We start from the raw sequence: 19771 nt of genomic DNA, 5'->3' as shown, positions 1-19771 counted from the left end.
AAACTCTTGAGTTTATGCTTTGGTATTTGGTCTGTTTGGTCAGTAGTAGTGGTATCTATATGAAAGACATTAAGATCTCTACCCAGGGTGCATTCTGTTCCTTGTGGACATCTGTTTTGCTCTTCTGTGATTTTTAACAGAGAAGTACTGATTCAGCAGCCAGGTAAAGAATCAGTGGTAATCAGCAGTAGGTTTGCGAAGTTCTGAGGCCAAGGGATTTCACAAAGACACAAAAGGCACATGGTAATTTGTAGGGTTAACAACGCTGAATGTGTCTTTGTTTGTGTCACATGCAGGGTCTATGTCAACCACAGATGTTAATCATACCAAGGGTAACAGGAGTTAGCCAGTCAAATCCATTCAACGAGATTATTGGTGCTCTTATCCCCTATTTTGCACTTATCCTACTTTGTAGCTGCATTTTATTACAACTAACTGGCTTTCTCAGAGTATCATCACCATCCAATATTTATTGTGCCCTATGACATGAGTGATCATAGTCTTGTGACCGTGATTGTTCTTGGGAAATTTTTCTACAGAAGTGGTTTGCCATTGCCTTCTACTGGGCAGTGTCCTTACAAGACGGGTAGCCCAAGCCACCATCAATTCTCTTCAGAGACTGTCCGTATGGCATCAGTGGTCGCATAACCAGGACTTGTGATATGCATCATCTACTCATACGACCATTCACCACCTGCTCCCATGGCTTCCTGTTGCCCTAATTGGGGAGGGGGGCTAAGCAGGTGCTACACCTTGCCCAAGGGTGACCTGCAGGCTAGCAGAGGGATGGAGCACCTTACACCTCCTTTGGTAGAGACGTATCTCCACCCCTCCATCAAATTTTCAGAGTATAGGATGGGTTAATTACCTCACAATTAACTAGCAGGTTTGATTGGATTCACACAGCATAATTTATTCTCTGGTCGTCTTTAATAATAGACTTCTAGTTGCATAAATAGCTTTGTAACACTACATTTTTAATCAAAAGTTAAAATTCCCTCCTGCTATGGTGAAATTTGTACTTTTGTCTCAAATGTCTAAACAACCACTGCACCACAGACTCCGGCCTTCAACCTCCATTAAGGTGTATGGGATGTCGGGTGTCCAAAGAGGAAAAGCAGTTCTGGTGAAGGGGTCCATTCATTATGTCTATTCCAGGGCAGTTCACTCACCTTTGGCCCCCACCAAACACTCAGCCCTCCAAGAATCTGCGTGCAACCGCTCCCACACCACAGAACATCGCTTTAACAGGCAGGCTAAACAGCCAGGTAAGGTTGGCCAGTGGGCCTCATATCCCGGTGAAACAGGGATATACCTGTCTTCGCATGCAAAGTCAGCTCCAGAGGACTGGGCAGTTGAAAGCAATGGTGAGATCTGATGGACAGGAAGGTGGTTCTACAATGCTTCATGGAGAGCAAATGGTATGACAAGGCACAGAAGAAGCCATGGTCTTCCTCTGCAACCAAGGAAGACCCCAGTTGTGATGACTACTCGTACCACTGGGCCCAGACTTCCAAGGTCGAGAGAGTGGAACTGCCCTAGAGCAACGGCTTTTCCAATGTAAAAACTCTCACACAAGTTTCTTTGTGCAGTCAACTACACAAATGTCATTGACAGACTCAATGGACAACCAATCATTACCATCAATCACTGTACCAAATAAACTCATGTCTAAATTTGTAGCATTTAAAACAAAAACAAAAATAAACATATATCTCTTATGTAGTGAAAGTCAAAAGATGGCTTTGAAGAACCCATCGTCTAACAGAATTTTCCTGTGAGCCACATTACGGGATTGTGGGAATGAGATCATACTAAGAAGCATTTTAAAGGTAAATGGAGAGGTGAAGAGATGGATAGGCCAAAGGAACTTTAGCATCTGATGGAACAAACGATGGAAGAAAAAGAAAATAAAAACAGCATTAGAGAACAATTATCTCAAAATAAGACTCACATTTCCTTAACTTACTTCACATTCTCAGGTCATCCCAAAGACATTAACTGTCAATGAAGTGCTTTTTGATGTTAAATGCAAAGTTAGGAAGCAACAAACAATTTGTATACAGCAGATTCACATGAATATCAATATAATAATGCCTAATAAATATTCATAAAATTATTTTGCAGATGATAGGTATCTGGTGTGGCTGCGATGTATCAGGCGAATAAAGTATAAATACGAGAACATCTGCAGATGCTGGGAATAAAGGGAGAAATCCCTGTGGAAAGCAGAGAGTTAGGGGATAGAGGTGTACAGAGACAGGACATCCATGGTGAAAGTGAAGCGGTCTGAGCCAGAGAGTTGAAAGTTAGTGAGGAGATTGAGAGCATGAGAAGTGTTGTGGATGTAGGTGAGAAGAGACTGAACCAAGGGAGAATGTATGGAGTTAGGGTATGAGTACGCAAGTTCACTGGGGCAGGAGCATGTAGAGGCAATGGACTTGACCCGGCGAGTCAGGTTTCTGGATTTTGGGTAGGAGGTAGAAGCAAGCAGTGTGGGATAAAGGAATTATGAGTTTGGTTGCAGTGGATGGAGATCTCCAGAGTTGATGAGGTCAGTGATGGTGTTGGAGACAGTTTTATGATGGTCTGGAATGGGGTCCTCTTCAAGGGGTTAAGTACGAGGAGGTGTCTGAGAGTTGCCACCTGGCCTCAGCAAAGTAGAGTTCAGTCCAGCACACTACAACAGCACCCCTTTTGCCTGTGGGTTTGATGGTAAGGTTGGGATTGGTGCAGAGAGAGTGGAGGGCAGTGTTCAAATCCCCACCTCTTCTTCCATATTGGACCCAGATAAGCAGGTGATTGGGCCGCCAATTCATCATCTCATCCAAAATGTGGTACCTCTGACTTTGCCCCATTTACTCAGAACTACATTGAGATGTTAGCTTTGATTTCTATGCTAAAGTGCAACTTTCAGCCATACAGGTTATCAAATTATATGTAGCAGATATTTGTAAGGCAAACATAACTGCATCTGCACGAGGTGCATCCAACTGCAGTGCATTTGAGATGGTGTTAAGGAACTGGAGCTGCAGCTGGATGACCTTCTACTCATACGGGAGAATGAGAAGGTGATAGATAGGAGCCACAGGGAGACAGGGAGCTGGGTGACTGTCAGGAGAGGGAAAGGGAAAAGGCAAGTAGTACGGAATAACCCTATGGCCATTCCCCTCAATAAGTATACCACTTTGGATACTTTTACCAGGGTGGGCAGGGACCTACTGGGGAGACTGCAGTGACTTTCTTGGCACTGAGTCTGACTGTGTTCAGAAGGGAAGGTGGGAGAAGGAGAGTGCAGCAGTGATAGGGGATTGAATAGTTAGGGGAACAGACAGGTTTTGTAGATGTGAAAGAGACACCTGGATGGTACATTGCCTGTCAGGAGCCAGGCTCAGGGATGTCTCAGTTCGGGTCCACAGTATTCTAAGGGGGTATGCTGAACAGCCAGAAGTTGGCAACCACATAGGTAGGAAAAGGGAAGAGGTCCTGAAGAGAGAATATAGGAAGCTAGGTAGAAAGCTGAAAAGAAGGAGATCAAGTGTAGTAATCTCTGGATTGCTGCCTGAGTCATGCTCCATTGAGGGTAAGATTAGGATGACTTGGCAATGAATGCAGGGTTTCAGATTTCTGGATCATTGGGAACTCTTCTGGGGAAGGTATGATCCGTATAAGGTGGGCTACATCTGAACTTGAGGGGCAACCAATATCCTTGCGGGCAGATTTGCTAGAGCTGTTGGGAAGGGTTTATACTAATTTGGCAGGGGGATGGGAACCAGAGTGATTGGGCAGAGCATGGGACAACTGGTATACAAGTAGAAGCCGTACGTAGTGAGACTGTGAGGGAGGATCAGCAAATGATAGGGCAAAATTGCAGTCAGTGGAATGAGTTAAAGTGTGTTTTTAAACTAAATAGTGGGATAAGACTTTAACTTATGGTAATACAGGGGCAATATTGAAAAGGGTGATGAATACAGGCCTGGAGGCATTATATTTGAATGCACACCATATACAGAATAAGGAGCTGATCCTGTGGTGCAGTTAAAAACTAGCAGGTATGATATTGTGGGCATTCTATAGCTCCTTTTACTCCATGTCATGGCTGAAAGAGAATCATAGTTGTAGCTTAACATGCAAGGACACACATTGTTTTAAAAGGACAGACAGATCCGGAGAGAGATGGAGTAGCTTCATTGATAAAAACTGAAATAAATCTTTAGAAAGAGGTGACGTAGGACTGGAAGATGTAGAACCCTTGTGGGAAAGGTTAAGAAATTTCAAAGTTTAAAAGACCCTGTTGGGAGTTATATACAGGCCTCTGAACAGTAGCCAGAATGAGGGCTACAAATTACAATGGCGGATAGATAAGGCATGTAAATGGACAATGTTATGATAGTCATGGAGGCTTTCAATGCGCAGGATTGGGAAAATCAGGTTGGTACTGGATCCAAAGAGAGAAAATTTGTATAATGCCTATGAGATGGATTTCTAGAGCAGCTTGTATCTGAGGCCATTAGGGAAAAAGCAATTCTGGATTGGGCGTTATATAGAGAATCAAATTTGATTAGGGAGCTTAAGGTAAAGGAACCCTCAGGGAAGTGTGACCATAGTATGATAGAATTCACCCTGTAGTTTGAGAGGGAGAATCTAAAATCAGATGTATCAATGTTACAGTGGAGTAAAGGGAACTACAGTGGCATGAGAGAGAAGCTGGCCAAAGCTGATTGGAAGGGGTCACTAGCAGGGATGATGGCAGAACAACATGGCTAGAGTTTCTGTGAGCAGTTCAGAAAGCATAGGATAGATTCTTCCCAAAGAAGAAGTATTCAAAAGAGAGGATGAAGCAACTGTGAGTAGCAAGGAAAGTCAGAGACAGCATAAAAGCAAAAAAGAGGGCTTATAATACAGCAAAAATTAGTGGGAAGCTAGAGGATTGGGAAGTTTTTAAGAACCAACAGAGGGCAACTAACAAAAACAACAAAGAGAGAAAATATGAAATATGAAGGTAGACTAGCCAATAATTGAAAAAAGAATACCATACATTTTTTTCAGAGATACAAAGAGTATAAGAAAGGCAAGAATAACTATCAGACTGCTGGAAAGGTATTAATGGGATACAAGTAAATAGCAGATGAAATCAATAACTATCTTGAATAAGTCTTCACTGCGAAAAAGACCAGGACTCTACCAGAACTTCTGAAGTGTTAGGAGGCAGAAGTGATTGTGGTTGTTTTTACTAGAGAGAAGGAGCTCCTTAATGGAATGGCAGTTCAGACTGCTCCTATATCTTATGGTCCTATGATCTTATGGTCATAGCATGCAAGGCGTTACATTTATAGGACAATTGTGCAGGGAGATATTGACTAATATTTATTCACCACACTAAAAGCAATGAAAATGTAAACCTTGGGATACCTCTAATGGAATACCCCAATATTTTATGGGTGCAAAATAATTGTTTTAATAAAAATATCAATACCATAAAGGAAATTGTAAGCATAATTATTTGTAAGAGTAAAACAGATTTTTTACAGCTCTGCTTTTTCAGAAATTAATCTGGCAGAATGAAATATTGAGAATTTTGAAATATTAAGATCATGTAATATTTTGATTGTGTTAATCTAGTCATTAAAATCACTGTTTTATTGTTAATTCAGCACTTCTAACAGAAGTGAATTTTCATGTGGAAATATTTTTAGAAAGATTTCTCCAAACACTTGAGGGGTATCATTTTAAAAGGTATAGGTAAAAGAAAATAAGAGAAAAGAAATATGGTCAGTTTTTATTTGCAACCAACACCACAGTCACAAATAAACCAAATGGTTTACTTCTTTGTTGAAATCTATCCTTCAGTTAAGTAAGTGAAGTAAAGTATTCATACCATTTTCAAGCAAGCACTGGAGAATATGTTTTTCTCTTATTGCTAGTATCTTCTCTGTGTCCCACTGAAGGCAGTGTTTATGATCTTTGTATGGCCTCTCAAAAGGACTGAATGTCTTCAGCAATTTGTAGGTTCGAGCCAGAGCTTGTTCATAAAAATTTGCCTTATGATTCCCATGAGCACCCAAATTGTTATTTACAATCCAGGCTCTTAGTAACACACTGCTAACAGCAATAGATTGTCTAATGAAATAATCCGGTCTGTATAACATGATGCTTGGAAATTTCACCCACAGAGTCCGATTGCTGGGAGCATCAAGATGTTTCTCACATTTCCATTTTTTCTTGTAAATGTTGACTCCAATTTTGACATCTGTTGAAACAATGACCTCAACACCGACAGTACTAGGTTCAGAACATAAATATTCAATCGAAAGTTTATAATTGGCCACCACCATGTCAGTTGCATTAATGAATCGAATGAAGTCTTTGACCATTTTATCTGCTGAGAATGTCAAAATAGACGTAGTGTATGTTGTTTCTGCACAGTATGAAGGTGCTGGTATCTATAGAAATATACAAAAATCAAATTTCTATTAGATCATCATCATCATTGTAATGATATTTAATATTTTAATGTTAATAGTTTAAGATCTTTTAAGCACGTCATAAAACATTACCAAAATTGTCCTTTCAAATTATTAGAGTAATTCACATATTATTAATAAAAACAGAGAATATAACTTTAATAATCACACTCTTAGACTGAAATAGAAATTGTTTATGCATGCAATAATTGTAATTGTTCATTCTCTTTGTCATTTTAATAGCTTAAGATATGTTCAGTGGATTATGATTGAGCAGGCAGCAGACCACAAGTTCAACTGAACTGTTGAAGTTAAAAGGTTCCAAGAAATTCACTTGTGGTAGTTATGAATTGTCTCAGCAGAACTATGGGGCTGATAAACAGGACAAAACATCTTCTGATAAATAACACAGTTTTTCTATTTCCTCATTTCAGAAATGGTCATTTTCCTTATCATATCTGAGAACAGTGTATTGATAATATCAGACATTTCAGACTATAGGCCACAGGTTAAGGGGACAGTTAGATGAAATGTCACATTCACATGTGACTCTGGGTGTGTAGTCTTTTCATGTACTCTACATTAACCTAGATATACAATAGTTCAAACATCTCCAGGTCACCAGAATTTTCCCAAAATACAAAATATTCTGGGTCAAAACTGGAGACTTCTGCTAGAATATGTGATTTCATGAGACTATGATTCCTGGTTCTGAATTTTTCAGCCAGAGAAGAAATTCTTTCACATATACTTTTCAAGTCCACTAAAAGAAATATGTACAGTATTCCATTTTTCTAATCCCCGGGGAATACAGGACATTTCTCTTCATCGTTCTTCAGAATTCAGTCCAACAAATTCACATACCAACTAAGACAAATATGAACTTCTTTACGTCAAATAGCTCACAATACTGTAAGTATATCCTCAGCAAAGTCTAACAAAGGTACATTTACTTCCTCTGATTCCTGTGCATCAGGTCTGTATCCTCCAAGTACCAACATTTATCAATCTCACAGCTTCCATAAGTATTCTGCTACACCATATTCATTTCATATTTTCTTTACATGGTAGCTATTTGCATATTTCACTGAACAATGCACATCTAGTCACCTAACCAGTTTGTATGTCAATGTAATCAGTTTGCATCCAATTAATTTTGTATCATCAGTGCAAGACAATCAGTCAGTGATGTACATTATAACCAGCTCAAGGAGCAATTCTTGTTGTACTCCAATAGGTAAACTCAGTCAAACTGAAAAAGACATTTTTATTCACATTCTCTGTTTCCTAACTGATAACCAATTCCCTAGCAATGGTAATGTATCACCACCAATCTCATGACCCCTCCCCCCCACCCAATCTTGTGTAACAACAACCCTAGTGGAATAACTTGAATGACTTCTTAAAATTCAAATCCATTTATGTTCAATTTATATTCATTCATTTATTGAGTATGCATGTGTGTGCACACACGCGTGTAACTATAGACATTTACAGCATAGTAAATTTTAAATTGTCCCATTCAGGACTAAAGACTTAATTGCTGTGGAAGATTTCTTACTCTTGTGGGATAACATCCTTCTAAACAAGGGGGTTCACTTTACCTGGCAGGTGAGAATATAAAACTATTTCAGGTTTTGTGTCCTCCATTGCGGTGGTTATAGGAATTGACTCTGGGACTACAGCAAGTGGCTCTGACGACTCTGGACACCCAAGTACCCACTTTTGATCATCTTTCTAGTCCCTCAACAGGACTGCTTGTCCAGGAGGGGGAAATCAAACCTCCTTATTTGAGGAGCCCTCTATTTGTTACGGCTGTTAGTCCTGTAAACTCCTGAGATTTGTTTGAGGAGATCCAAGTGTGAACACAAGGGACGACCCAGGAACAGCATAGCTGGGGAGCTGTTGTTTGTTGAGTGTGCTACATTGCGTTATCAATGAGGACATTGTTCAGCTTCTGATTCAGCGTCGGTGTAGTGTGTTCTGCTGACGTTGCTAAAATACATGCTTTAGATTCTGGACACCCCTTCCACCAAGCCATTTGAGGATGAATGGTACAGTGCATATGTAATATGACTTAATCCATTACTTTTAATCCATTACTTTTAATGAATTACTGAAACCATTCAGCAACAACTGTGGTGGTATCCTCAACAGTGCATGGAAAACCGCTCGATCTGCTGATCTATCACAGGTCACCAGACAAAGCTTCGAGCCAATGTTTTCATTTTGATCACACCTAAATGCTCCTCCAATACTTTAGCTCTCAGCTTGGAAGTAAAACATCTTTCAATCCCCACATAAAGCAACCCCCTTCAAGGCAAGTTCATCCAAGTGCTGGTATAAATGGGGAACTGGAGCTTCTTTTGCAAAATCCAGCCATTATGGGTGTCCATGTAGGCCTGAGACTGTGTGTGTGGTGGGTGGGGGGGGGGGGGTTCTGGTTTCCCTTTGGATTATCTCTACCATAATAGGGGGGCTTTCGATTGGCATTAAGGAGAATACATCAAAAGGAGTGTCCTCTTTTGTAAATATTTCAAGTATTTCCTTTTCCAAGGGTAAATGGAACAATCCATCAGCATTTCCATGTTTAGTTGTCCTCTTGAATTCGACCTTGTAATTGTATCCTCCAAGAAACAGAGCATTTGTGCTGCTGCTGTTAGTTGAGCACCCTTCTGTGCATTGAGAATGGACACCAGTGGTTGATGACCAGTAATGAGAGTAAACTCTCTCCCATTCAAGTACTGCATGCCAAACTACTCAAGGCCTATCTGTGCATAATTTTGCTCTGCAGCAGTAAGGGAATGTGATGCAAAGGCTGTGGGTGTTCACTTTCATTGCTCATAACATGTGACCTGACTGCACCTATATCATAAGGCGAGATGTCACAGACAAGCTTCACTGGATGATGTGGATCATAATGTGTGAGTACAGTGTCTGACCATTTACTTTGCATTTTGAAAAGCCACCTCACACTGCTTTGTCCATTGCCATTTCTTCCTGATCTATAGTAATGAATTCAAGGGGTGGAACACGGGAGCCAGGTTGGGCAGGAATATGTTACTGTAATTGACAAATCCTAGAAAGGACTGCAACTGTGACACACCCTTTGGCCTTGGGGCACTCAACCACTGCTTGAATTTGCTCAACAGACTTGTGTAAAACTTGTGCACCAATGGTGTATCCACAGTAAGTGATGTTAGGTTCACACTTGTCACATTGTGCTCTGAACCAATAATCTTCTAATCTTTTTATCACTGTCTTGAGAATTTGGAAATGATCCTCGACATCCTTATTGGTAACTAAGCAGCTTTGCAGTACTTGATCCATAGCTTTCTGCCAGAGTGCAGATGCTACTTCAAAAATAAGACTGTTATGGCGATAAAGCCCTTTGTGTTTATGTTAGGAAACTCTTTAGACTCTTCTTCCATCTCCATCTGTAGGTAGGCCTCGGCTATGTCCATTTTGCTGAAGTGTTTCCAAATATATCCTCCATCCTGGGCATAGGGCATATATCTAGTTTTAGTACTGGTTGATGGTGACATTAAGATCACGGCAGACCCATTCTTCTTGGCAACTGGGACGATTAGTATTGCCCATAGGCTCCTCTCAACCTTAGAAAGAATTCCTTCAGCCTCTACGCAATCTAGCTCACTGGCTACTTTATCACAGATGGTATAAGGAACTGGACGGATTTTGTAAAACTTTGGTGTGGTATTTTCATTTCACACTATTTCACCCTTGGCATGTCTGAGTTTTCCAATCCTTGAACACTGCTGTGACATCATCCTGTACCTTCTCTAATTTGCTTTCAGTTGATTCTATTGCAGGGGATGTGGCATACAAATGGTGGCTGGGACTCCAGTGAAAGTGCAGTTGTCTTAGCCAATCACCACCCCCACAATGCTGGTCCTCCTGTGTTTACCAAATACAAGCCCAACGCAGCTTGTTGGTTGTTGTATGTCACTGTTTTGAATGCCACTCCCATGGGAGTTATCTTTTCTCCAATATAAGTCCTTAGTTGGATATCTCCTGGTTTCAGTTCAGTATCTTTGAAATGTCATTCAAATTAATTTTGTGGTATAACTGAAACAGTTGAGCCAGTGCCCAAATCCATTTTAATTAATTTGCCGTTCACTTCTGGTGTAAGTCATACTGCTCGTCTCTTGTTAATTTCCACACAGCAAACTTGTCATCAAAGTCATAAATTCCGTCGTCCAAATCATTGACATAAAACAAAGTGATCAAACACTGATCCATGCATAACACCACTAGTCACGGGCAGCTAATCAGAAAAGACTCCCTTTCTTTCCATTCTTTGCCTCTTGCCAACCAGCCAATGCTCGATTTATGCTAGTATCATTCCTGTAATACCATGGGCTCTTATCTTGCTCACCAGCCTCATGTACAGCACCTTGTCAAAAGCCTTCTGAAAATCCAAGTATATAACGTGCTGTGCTAACCCACTTTCCAGCGCACTCGAACCGGCTCACAAAATGGCGCACGCCGGCAGAGAGGCCGGCCCCAAAAAGTGCGCCAGGCCTTCTTCACCAGCAAGGGGAAAAGCCCGCGCGCGGGAAGGCTTAAAAGCGAGGCCACGAAGTTTGAATAAATCTTTTTCACAACTGCAACTCACCGTCTGCGTGTCGTTATTCCAGCGCTGTGTGTAGCACACCGCTACAATTGGTGACCCCGATGGCCCAAACGATATTTGGATCGAAGATAAATGACACCGCATCTGTTCATGTAGTTTCGTTAAAACTGCCAAGCTTCTGGATGCTGTGACCTCACCTATGGTTCCAACAAGCAGAAGCCCAATTCCACATTCGGCAGATAACCTCGGATTCCACACGTTACTACTACGTGGTGAGCTCCCTCAACCAGGAGACAGCCGACCAGGTTGAGGAGTTCATACAGTTGCCCCCGGAGGACAGCAAATACACAGAATTCAAAGCCCTGCTCATAAGGACTTTTGGACTCTCACGGCGCGAGCGAGCTGCCCGCTTACTGCACCTGGATGGTTTGGGTGACAGACCGCCGTCGCCTTTAATGAACGAGATGCTGCCCCTGGCTGAAGGACACAAGCCCTGCCTCATGTTTGAGCAGGCGTTCCTAGAGCAGTTGCCCGATGACATACGCCTGCTGCTGTCCGACGCGGATTTCAGCGACCCCCGGAAGGTGGCAGCCCAGGCAGATGTGCTGTGGAAAGCCAAGAAGGAGAGAGGGGCATCCATCACACAGATCACCAAGCCACGCGCCCAACAGCAGACCAGACCAGGCCCGACAGCAGAGCCCACAAAATCCAGAGGCAGGAGTGAGGAGGCCAACGAACAATGGTGCTTCTACCACCAGCAGTGGGGCACAGAAGCCCGCCGCTGTAGCCCGCCCTGCAAATTCCCGGGAAACGCCAGGGCCAGCCGCTGCTGATGGTTACGGCGGCTGGCCATCAGGATAGCCTCCTGTATGTCTGGGACAAACAGTCGGGACGCCACTTTTTGGTCAACACCGGAGCTGAGATCAGCGTCTTACCTCCGACGAGTTGCGACACCCACAACAGAGAACCGAGACCCACCCTGAGGGCCGCAAATGGCAGCACAATACAGACCTACGGCACCCGTACGGTGCAGCTACAGTTCGGCTCCAGCCGGTTCACGTGGGACTTCACACTGGCCGCCGTGGCCCAACCACTCCTGGGGGCGGATTTTTTGCGAGCTCACAGCCTGCTGGTCGACCTGCAGGGGAAGAGACTAGTCCATGCCAAGACTTTTCAAACGTTCTCCCTGGGTGAAGCCCAGTTGCCAGCCCCACACCTCGGCTCCATCACGCTGTCCGGCAACGACTTCACCAGAGTCCTGGCGGATTTCCCATCGGTTCTGGCACCGCAGTTCATGCCAGCCATGCCCAGACATGGCGTACAGCACCACATCCCGACCCAGGGACCACCCCTCCACGCCCGTGCTCGAAGGCTTCCCCCGGACAAGCTCCGACTGGTGAAGGAGGAGTTCAAGAGGATGGAGGAATTGGGGATCATACGGCGGTCCAACAGCCCATGGGCCTCCCCCCTGCACATGGTGCCCAAAGCAACAGGGGGCTGGAGACCATGCGGCGACTACCGCAGGCTGAACGAGGCTACCACACCGGACCACTACCCTGTGCCACACATTCAGGACTTTGCAGCAAACCTGCACGGCACACGGATCTTCTCCAAGGTAGACCTTGTCCAGGGATACCATCAAATCCCGATGCATCCAGACGACATCACCAAAACAGCACTCATCTCTCCGTTCGGCCTTTTCGAATTCCTCTGAATGCCGTTCGGCCCAAAGAATGCCACACAGACATTCCAGCGGCTCATGGACGCGGTGGGACGTGACCTGGACTTTGCATTCATCTATTTGGATGACATCCTCATAGCCAGCAGTAGTCGTCAGGAGCATCTGTCCCACCTCCGTCAACTCTACGCCCGACTGAGTGAATACGGCCTACAATCAACCCGGCCAAATGCCAGATCGGACTCGACACCATCGACTTCTTGGGCCACAGGATTACTAAAGACGGGGCAACCCCTATGCCCGCCAAGGTAGACACGGTCTGCCACTTCCCCCGACCCAACACACTCAAAAGCCTTCAGGAATTCGTGGGTATGGTGAATTTCTACCACCGCTTCCTCCCCTCAGCAGCCTGAATCATGCGCCCCCTGTTCACCCTGATGTCGGGTAAGGGCAAGGACATTACCTGGAACGAAGGGGCTGCAGCCGCTTTCATTAAAACCAAAGAAGCCTTGGCAAACGGCGCGATGCTAGTGCACCCCAGAACAGACGTCCCTACCGCCTGTTGGACACATCTAATACAGCAGTCAGTGGAGTGCTGGAACAACTCATCGAGGGTCGCTGGCAACCCCTGGCGTTCTTCAGCAAACACCTACGACCACCCGAACCCAAATACAGTGCTTTCGACCGGGAACTGTTGGTGCTATACCTGGCAATCCGGCATTTCAGGTACTTCTTAGAAGGTAGGCCCTTCACCACGTTCACGGACCACAAACCGCTTACCTTTACGTTCACGAAGGTGTCCGATCCCTGGTGGGCGATTCCTGATCCGGGATGCCAGCAGTGACATCTGTCCTACATCTCCGAATACACGACGGACATCCGGCATGTCTCGGGAAAGGACAATGTCATGGCGTACGCACTAGCCAGACCAGCTATCCAGGCCCTGTCCCAGGGGGTGGACTATGCAGCACTGGCGGAGGCGCAGCAGGCAGACGATGAGATCCCTAGTTACAGAACTGCAGCCTCCGGTTTGCGGCTCCAAGACTTCCTCGTAGGCCCAGGTGAGAGGACCCTACTGTGAGATGTAGCTACCGGCCCACCTCGCCGCATCGTTCCGGCAGCCTGGCGGCAGCGAGTTTTCAACTCCATTCACAACTTAGTGCACCCCTCCATCAGGACAACTGTCTGGATGGTCTCCAGCAGGTTCGTTTGGCACGGACTCCGCAAGCAGGTCAGTGAACGGGCCAAAACATGCATGCACTGCCAGACGGCCAAGGCGCAGCGGCACACCAAAGCTCTGCCGCAGCAGTTCCACCCCACCTGCCGGCGTTTCGACCACATTCATGTGGATATCGTGGGCCCCCTGCCAGTGTCGCGAGGAGCGTGGCACCTCCTGACTATCGTGGACCGGTTCACAAGATGGCCAGAGGCGGTCCCGCTCACCGACACCACCTCCGAATCTTGCGCCCGGGCACTGATTGCAACCTGGGTATCTCGCTTTGGTGTACCGGCCCACATTACCTCCGACAGAGGCGCCCAGTTCACCTCCAGCCTGTGGTCAGCGATGGCCAGCCTTTTGGGAACACAGCTGCACCACACAACTGCCTACCACCCACAATCGAACGGACTAGTGGAGCGTTTCCACCGTCACCTGAAGTTGGCTCTCACGGCCCGCCTGAAAGGGTCTAACTGGGCGGATGAACTGCCCTGAGTCCTGCTCGGAATCCGCACAGCACCCAAAGAGGATCTGCATACTTCGTCGGCCGAGTTGGTGTACAGCGCACCCCCGGTCGTCCCAAGAGAGTTCATACCAGCCCCAAAGGGGCAAGAGGAAGAACCCGCTGCAGTCTTGGACAGACTACGCGAGAGGCACGGTAACCTGGCTCCCATACCCACTTCACAGCATGGACAGAGCCCGACCTGCGTACCCAAAGACCTGCAGAACTCTAAGTTTGTTTTTGTACAACGGTGCGGACACTGGGCACCACTACAGCGGCCCTATGAGGGGTCGTTTAAGGTGATCAGGAACAACGAGTCCACGTTCATGCTGGACATTGGGAGGAAAGAGGAGGTTTTTACAGTGGACCAACTCAAACTGGCCCATGTGGACTTGGCGCAGCCGATCGGAGCTCAGGCACCGCGGCGCAGAGGCAGACCTCCCAAACAGAGGCCGACTCAGACTGTGGACATTGGGGGGTGTGTCGCCGGTTCTGGGGGAGGGGTGGTTATGTGGTGACCCACTTTCCAGCGCACTTGAACCGGCTCACAAAATGGCACAAAAAGGGCGCCAAGCCTTCTTCACCAGCAAGGGGAAAAGCCCGCGCACGGGAAGGGACTGTGAATATGCGCCCACTACAGCATTCCCGCTCGGGAAGGGCGGAAACAGAAAGGCTTAAAAGCGAGGCCACGAAGTTTGAATAAAGCTTTTATGCAACTGCAACTCACCGTCTGCGTGTTGTTATTCCAGCGCTGTGTGTAGCACACCGCTACAATGCACTAATTTTGTTTTGTCTAACCTGCTTGTTACTTTCTCAAAGATTTCCAACAGATTTGTCAGGCAAGATAGTCCATTTAAGAAACCATGCTGATGTTAGCCTGTTTTATCATGTGCCTCCAAGTACCCTAAAATCTCATTCTTAATAATTGACTCCAACATCTTCCCAACCACTGAGGTCAGACTAACTGGCTATGATTTCCTTTCTTCTGCCTCTCTCCCTTCTTGATGAGTAGAGTGACATTTGCAATTTTCCAGTCCTCTGGCACCATGCCAGAATCTAATGATTCTTGAAAGATCATTACTAATGCCTCCACAGTCTCTTCAGCTACCTCTTTCAAAACACTGGAAAACCTTTCAGCTTCCCAAGTATCTTCTCCCTAGCAACTGCACTCATTTCTGCCCCCTGACACTCTTGAACTTCCCGCATACTGCTAGTGTCTTCCACAGTGAAGACTGATGCAAAATACTTGTTAAGTTTGTCTGCCATTTCATTGTCCCCCATTACTACCTCTCCAACATCATTTCCCAGCGGTTCAATATCTACTCTTGCCTCTTTTTCACTCTTTGTATATCTGAAAAATATCTTTTGGTATCCTCTCTGATATTATTGGCTAGCTTACCTTCATATTTCATGTATTACCACCTTATTGCTTTTTAATTGCCTTCCTTCGGGGTTTAAGAGTTTCCAAATTCACTAGCTTCCAAATAGTTTTGCCCTAACACATGCCCTCTCTTTGGCTTTTATGTTGGCTTTGACTTCCCTTGTCATCTACGGTTGCTTCATCCTGCCTTTAGAATAATTGTTCTTCTTTGGGGTGTTTCTATCCTCTGCCTTCCAAAATACTGCCAGAAACTCCAGTCATTGCTGCTGTGCTGTCATTCCTGCTACTGTCCCCTTCCAATCAATTTTTGCCAGCTCTTCTTTCATGCCTCTTTAATTCCCTTCACTCTACTGTAATAGTGATACATCTGACTTGAGCATCTCCCTCTCAAATTTCAGGGTGATTTCTGCCACACTACAATCATCACCTCCGAAGTGTTCCTTTACCTTAAGCTCCTCAATCAAATCCTGTTCATTACACAACACTCAATACTGAAGAGCTGATCCTCTAGTGGGCTCAACCACAAGTCACTCTAAAATGCCATCTCGCAGGCATTCTACAAATTCTCTCTTGGGATCTAAACTCAGCTGCACCTGATTTCCCCAATCTACCTGCACATTGAAATCCCACGTGACGTTCATAATTTTGCCCCTTTGACATGCATTTTCTATCTCCCGTTGTAATTTATAGACCACTTCCTCGCTACTGGAGGCCTGTGTATAACTCTCATCAGGGTTGTTTTAACCTTGCAGTCCCTTAACTCTACCCAGAACGATCCTACACCTTCCACTTCCACTATGTCACCACTTTATAAGGATTTGATTTCAATTTTTACCAACAGAGCACTTGCTCTGCCTACCTGCCTGACCTTTCTATACAATGCGTACCCTTAAATATTAAGCTCCCAACTATAATATTCTTTCAGCAATGACAGTGATGCCCACAATGTCATAATTGCCAATCTCTAACTGGGCTCAGAATCATCTACCTTATTTCATATATGGTGTGCATTCAAATATAACACATTCAGTCCTATATTCAGTTCCCCCATTACACTGTAACTCATCCATTGACTGCAATTTTGCCCTATCATCTGCCTGTCTCACTACATACTGCCTCTGCTTTTATCCCAACTGCCACATCCTCAGCCCCATCCCCCTGTTTCCCAGCCAAATTAGTTTAAACCCTTCCCCACAGTTCTAGCGAACCTTCTCACAAGAATATTAGTCACCCTTGGGTTCAAGTGTAACCTGACCCTTTTGAACAGGTTATACCTTCCCAAGAAAAGATCCCAATGATCCAGGAATATGAAACCCTGGCCCTCAGCCATGCATTCATCTGCCAATTTATTTTATTTTAACCCTCACTTGCACATGGCATAGGCAGAAATCCAAAGATTACTGCCCTGGAGGTCCTACTTTTTGGCTTTTTACATAGCTCCCTAAATTCTCTCTTCAGGATCTCCTCGCTTTTCCTACCTATGTCACTGGTGTTAATATGTACAAAGACTTCTGGCTGCTCACCCTCTCCCTTCAGAATGCCACGGACCCGATCCTGACCCTAGCAGCTGGGAGGCAACATACCTTCTAGGTGTCTCTATCATGACCACAGAATCTCATGTCTACTGCTCTAACTATGAAATCCATTATCACTACCACAGTCCTCTTTTCCCCCTTCCTTTCTGAGCCACAGCACCAGACTCAGTGCCAGAGACACATTCATTGGAGCTCCCCCTGGGTTGGTCATTCCCCCTGACCATTAGTATCCAAAATGGTATACTTATTTGGCCACAGGAATACTCTGTACTGGCCACCCATTCCCTTCCTCTCTGCTGACAGTCACCCAGGTGCATGCCTCCTGCAACTTAGAGGTGACTATTTCCCTGTAGCTCCTGTCTATCACTTCCTCAGTTTCCTGTAAGAGCTGAAGATCATTGAGCTACACCCCCAGTTCCTTAACATGGTCTCTGAGCAGCTCCAGCTCAGTGCACTTAATGCAGGTGTGGTTATCTGGGAGGCTGGAGGTCTCCCAGAATACCCACATCTCACACAAAGAATACAACACAGCTGCTGGAGCCATTCTCACTGCTCTAACAACACACACAAAATGCTGCTGGAACACAGCAGGCCAGGCAGCATCTATAAGGAGAAGCACTGTCGACGTTTCAGGCTGAGACCCTTCATCAGGACTCCACTCGGACTCCAGGACCATCACCGCGGGTTCCAACGACCACGGACAGCTTCAAAGTGATTGCATAACCACCGACTGCAACTCCAGCCTTGAACTCCAGGCCGGCTCTTCACATGCTGCGATTGTGTCTCCCGTCTCACCTTCCCACACCACCACTCTGCAATCCCCTCTCCCTCAGATCCCATCGTCAGCTCCTGGGCCCTCAGAGGCTCCATCTTCATCTCACCCCAATGCTTCCCTCTCCACTGACACTACCAGCCTCCCTCCCCCCTCTGATCCCATCTCTTATCCGTGCCAGATCTTTACCATTCCCTCCGACCTTCAACTCTCTGAGGCAGAGTGCTCTGTCCTCAGTAAGGGCCTCAGCTTTGTCCCCCTTCGCCCACACCTCAGTGAGTTCTGCGTACGCCATGACGCTGAACTCTTCTTCCGCCGGCTCCATCTCTGAGCTTACTTCTTTGACAAGGACTCTCCTACCCCCACTGATGACCCCTTGTCCCATCTTCAACCCTCCTCCTCTTCATGGACACCCCGCTCTGGATCTCTTTATTGCTAATTGCCGATGGGACATGAAGTCCTGACGAAGGTTATCAGCCCGAAACATTGACAGTGCTTCTCCTTATAGATGCTGCCTGGCCTGCTGTGTTCCACCAGCATTTTGTGTGTTGTTGTTTGAATTTCCAGCACCTGCAGATTTCCTTGTGTTTGCTGTCACTGCTCTATCTATGTACTAACAGATATGGAATGAAGAACTAAGAAGGAGAAACTTTTCAGATACTTACCTCACCCAAGCCTGCTCTCACCAAAGCCACCCCATTCTAACACTAGCCCACTCACAGATTGGCTACTCTGCTTGTCCCTGCCTTATTTTTATTTGCCCTTGTTAATAAATCTGGTGCCACCAGAAAATGCCAAGAGCCCACAAATGATCCTTTTTAAATCTCACTTAGGGACCTATGACTTGTCTTCTCTCTCTCTCCCAATTTGATTTCAAGGCTTTCTGCATGTTTCACACTTAAACCTGCATTGGTCTGGTGTACGTGAGCCCCTGCCACAACCGTAACACAAGTTATTCAGCCAGGCTGGTTTCTGTTTGGACATTTCAAATTTTTTTCATGCTCACTTTCATTCCTGACTGCAATTCAATTATGTCTCTGGCTGCTGTTTCCTTTGATACGGAGATTTCAATTGCTCTTTTAAATGTGAGTTGTGCTTAATTTCGGATCCAATTTTAGCTTTCTTGTAAGATGCTAGACAATCTCCTAGTGCATCATTAAGCCCATTACCAAATTGACATTGCTCAGACAATCTCTTCAATTCAGCCATGTACGCTGAAATGGACCTCCCATTCTTTTGATCCCACTTATGAAACCTAAAGCATTCTGCAGTCAACAATGGTTTCAGTTCTAAATGTTCCTGCATCACTCTCATGATATCAGCAAGGGTCATTTCTACTGGTTTGGTTGGAGCTGTTAAACTTCTAAGCAAACTGTTGCCTTTCCATCCAATACACTCAGCAAAACTGATACTTGCTTTTCAATAGCTATTTTATTTGCTTCAAAATATTGCTCAATTTGCTCAGTATACAATATCCAGTTAACTCTTGTGTAATTGAATATATCTATCTTTCTGATGTAGCCAAGCATTTCTGCTTTTTAAAAAATTAATGACTATTATCACACAGTACTCACTATTTATGTACCCATGAATTTTGTCTGTTTCTGCCTTTAAAAAAAAACTCGATTG

At 45.1% G+C, this 19771-nt stretch overlaps 1 protein-coding gene across 5 annotated transcripts in view; it reads right to left on the bottom strand.

The window, feature by feature from the left end:
• LOC140737973 (protein sel-1 homolog 3-like) overlaps positions 1-19771 on the bottom strand; it is a 113479-nt gene that overhangs the window by 64623 nt on the left and 29085 nt on the right. For all 5 annotated transcript variants that reach the window (XM_073064881.1, XM_073064880.1, XM_073064878.1 and 2 more), the window contains exon 2: positions 5879-6443. In XM_073064881.1, the coding sequence (XP_072920982.1) occupies positions 5879-6443 (565 nt within the window). The remainder of the gene's footprint in view (positions 1-5878; positions 6444-19771) is intronic.

Source organism: Hemitrygon akajei, chromosome 13, assembly GCF_048418815.1.
Source record: "Hemitrygon akajei chromosome 13, sHemAka1.3, whole genome shotgun sequence".
Taxonomy (NCBI): domain Eukaryota; kingdom Metazoa; phylum Chordata; class Chondrichthyes; order Myliobatiformes; family Dasyatidae; genus Hemitrygon; species Hemitrygon akajei.
This window is presented reverse-complemented; position numbering and strand designations above follow the sequence as displayed.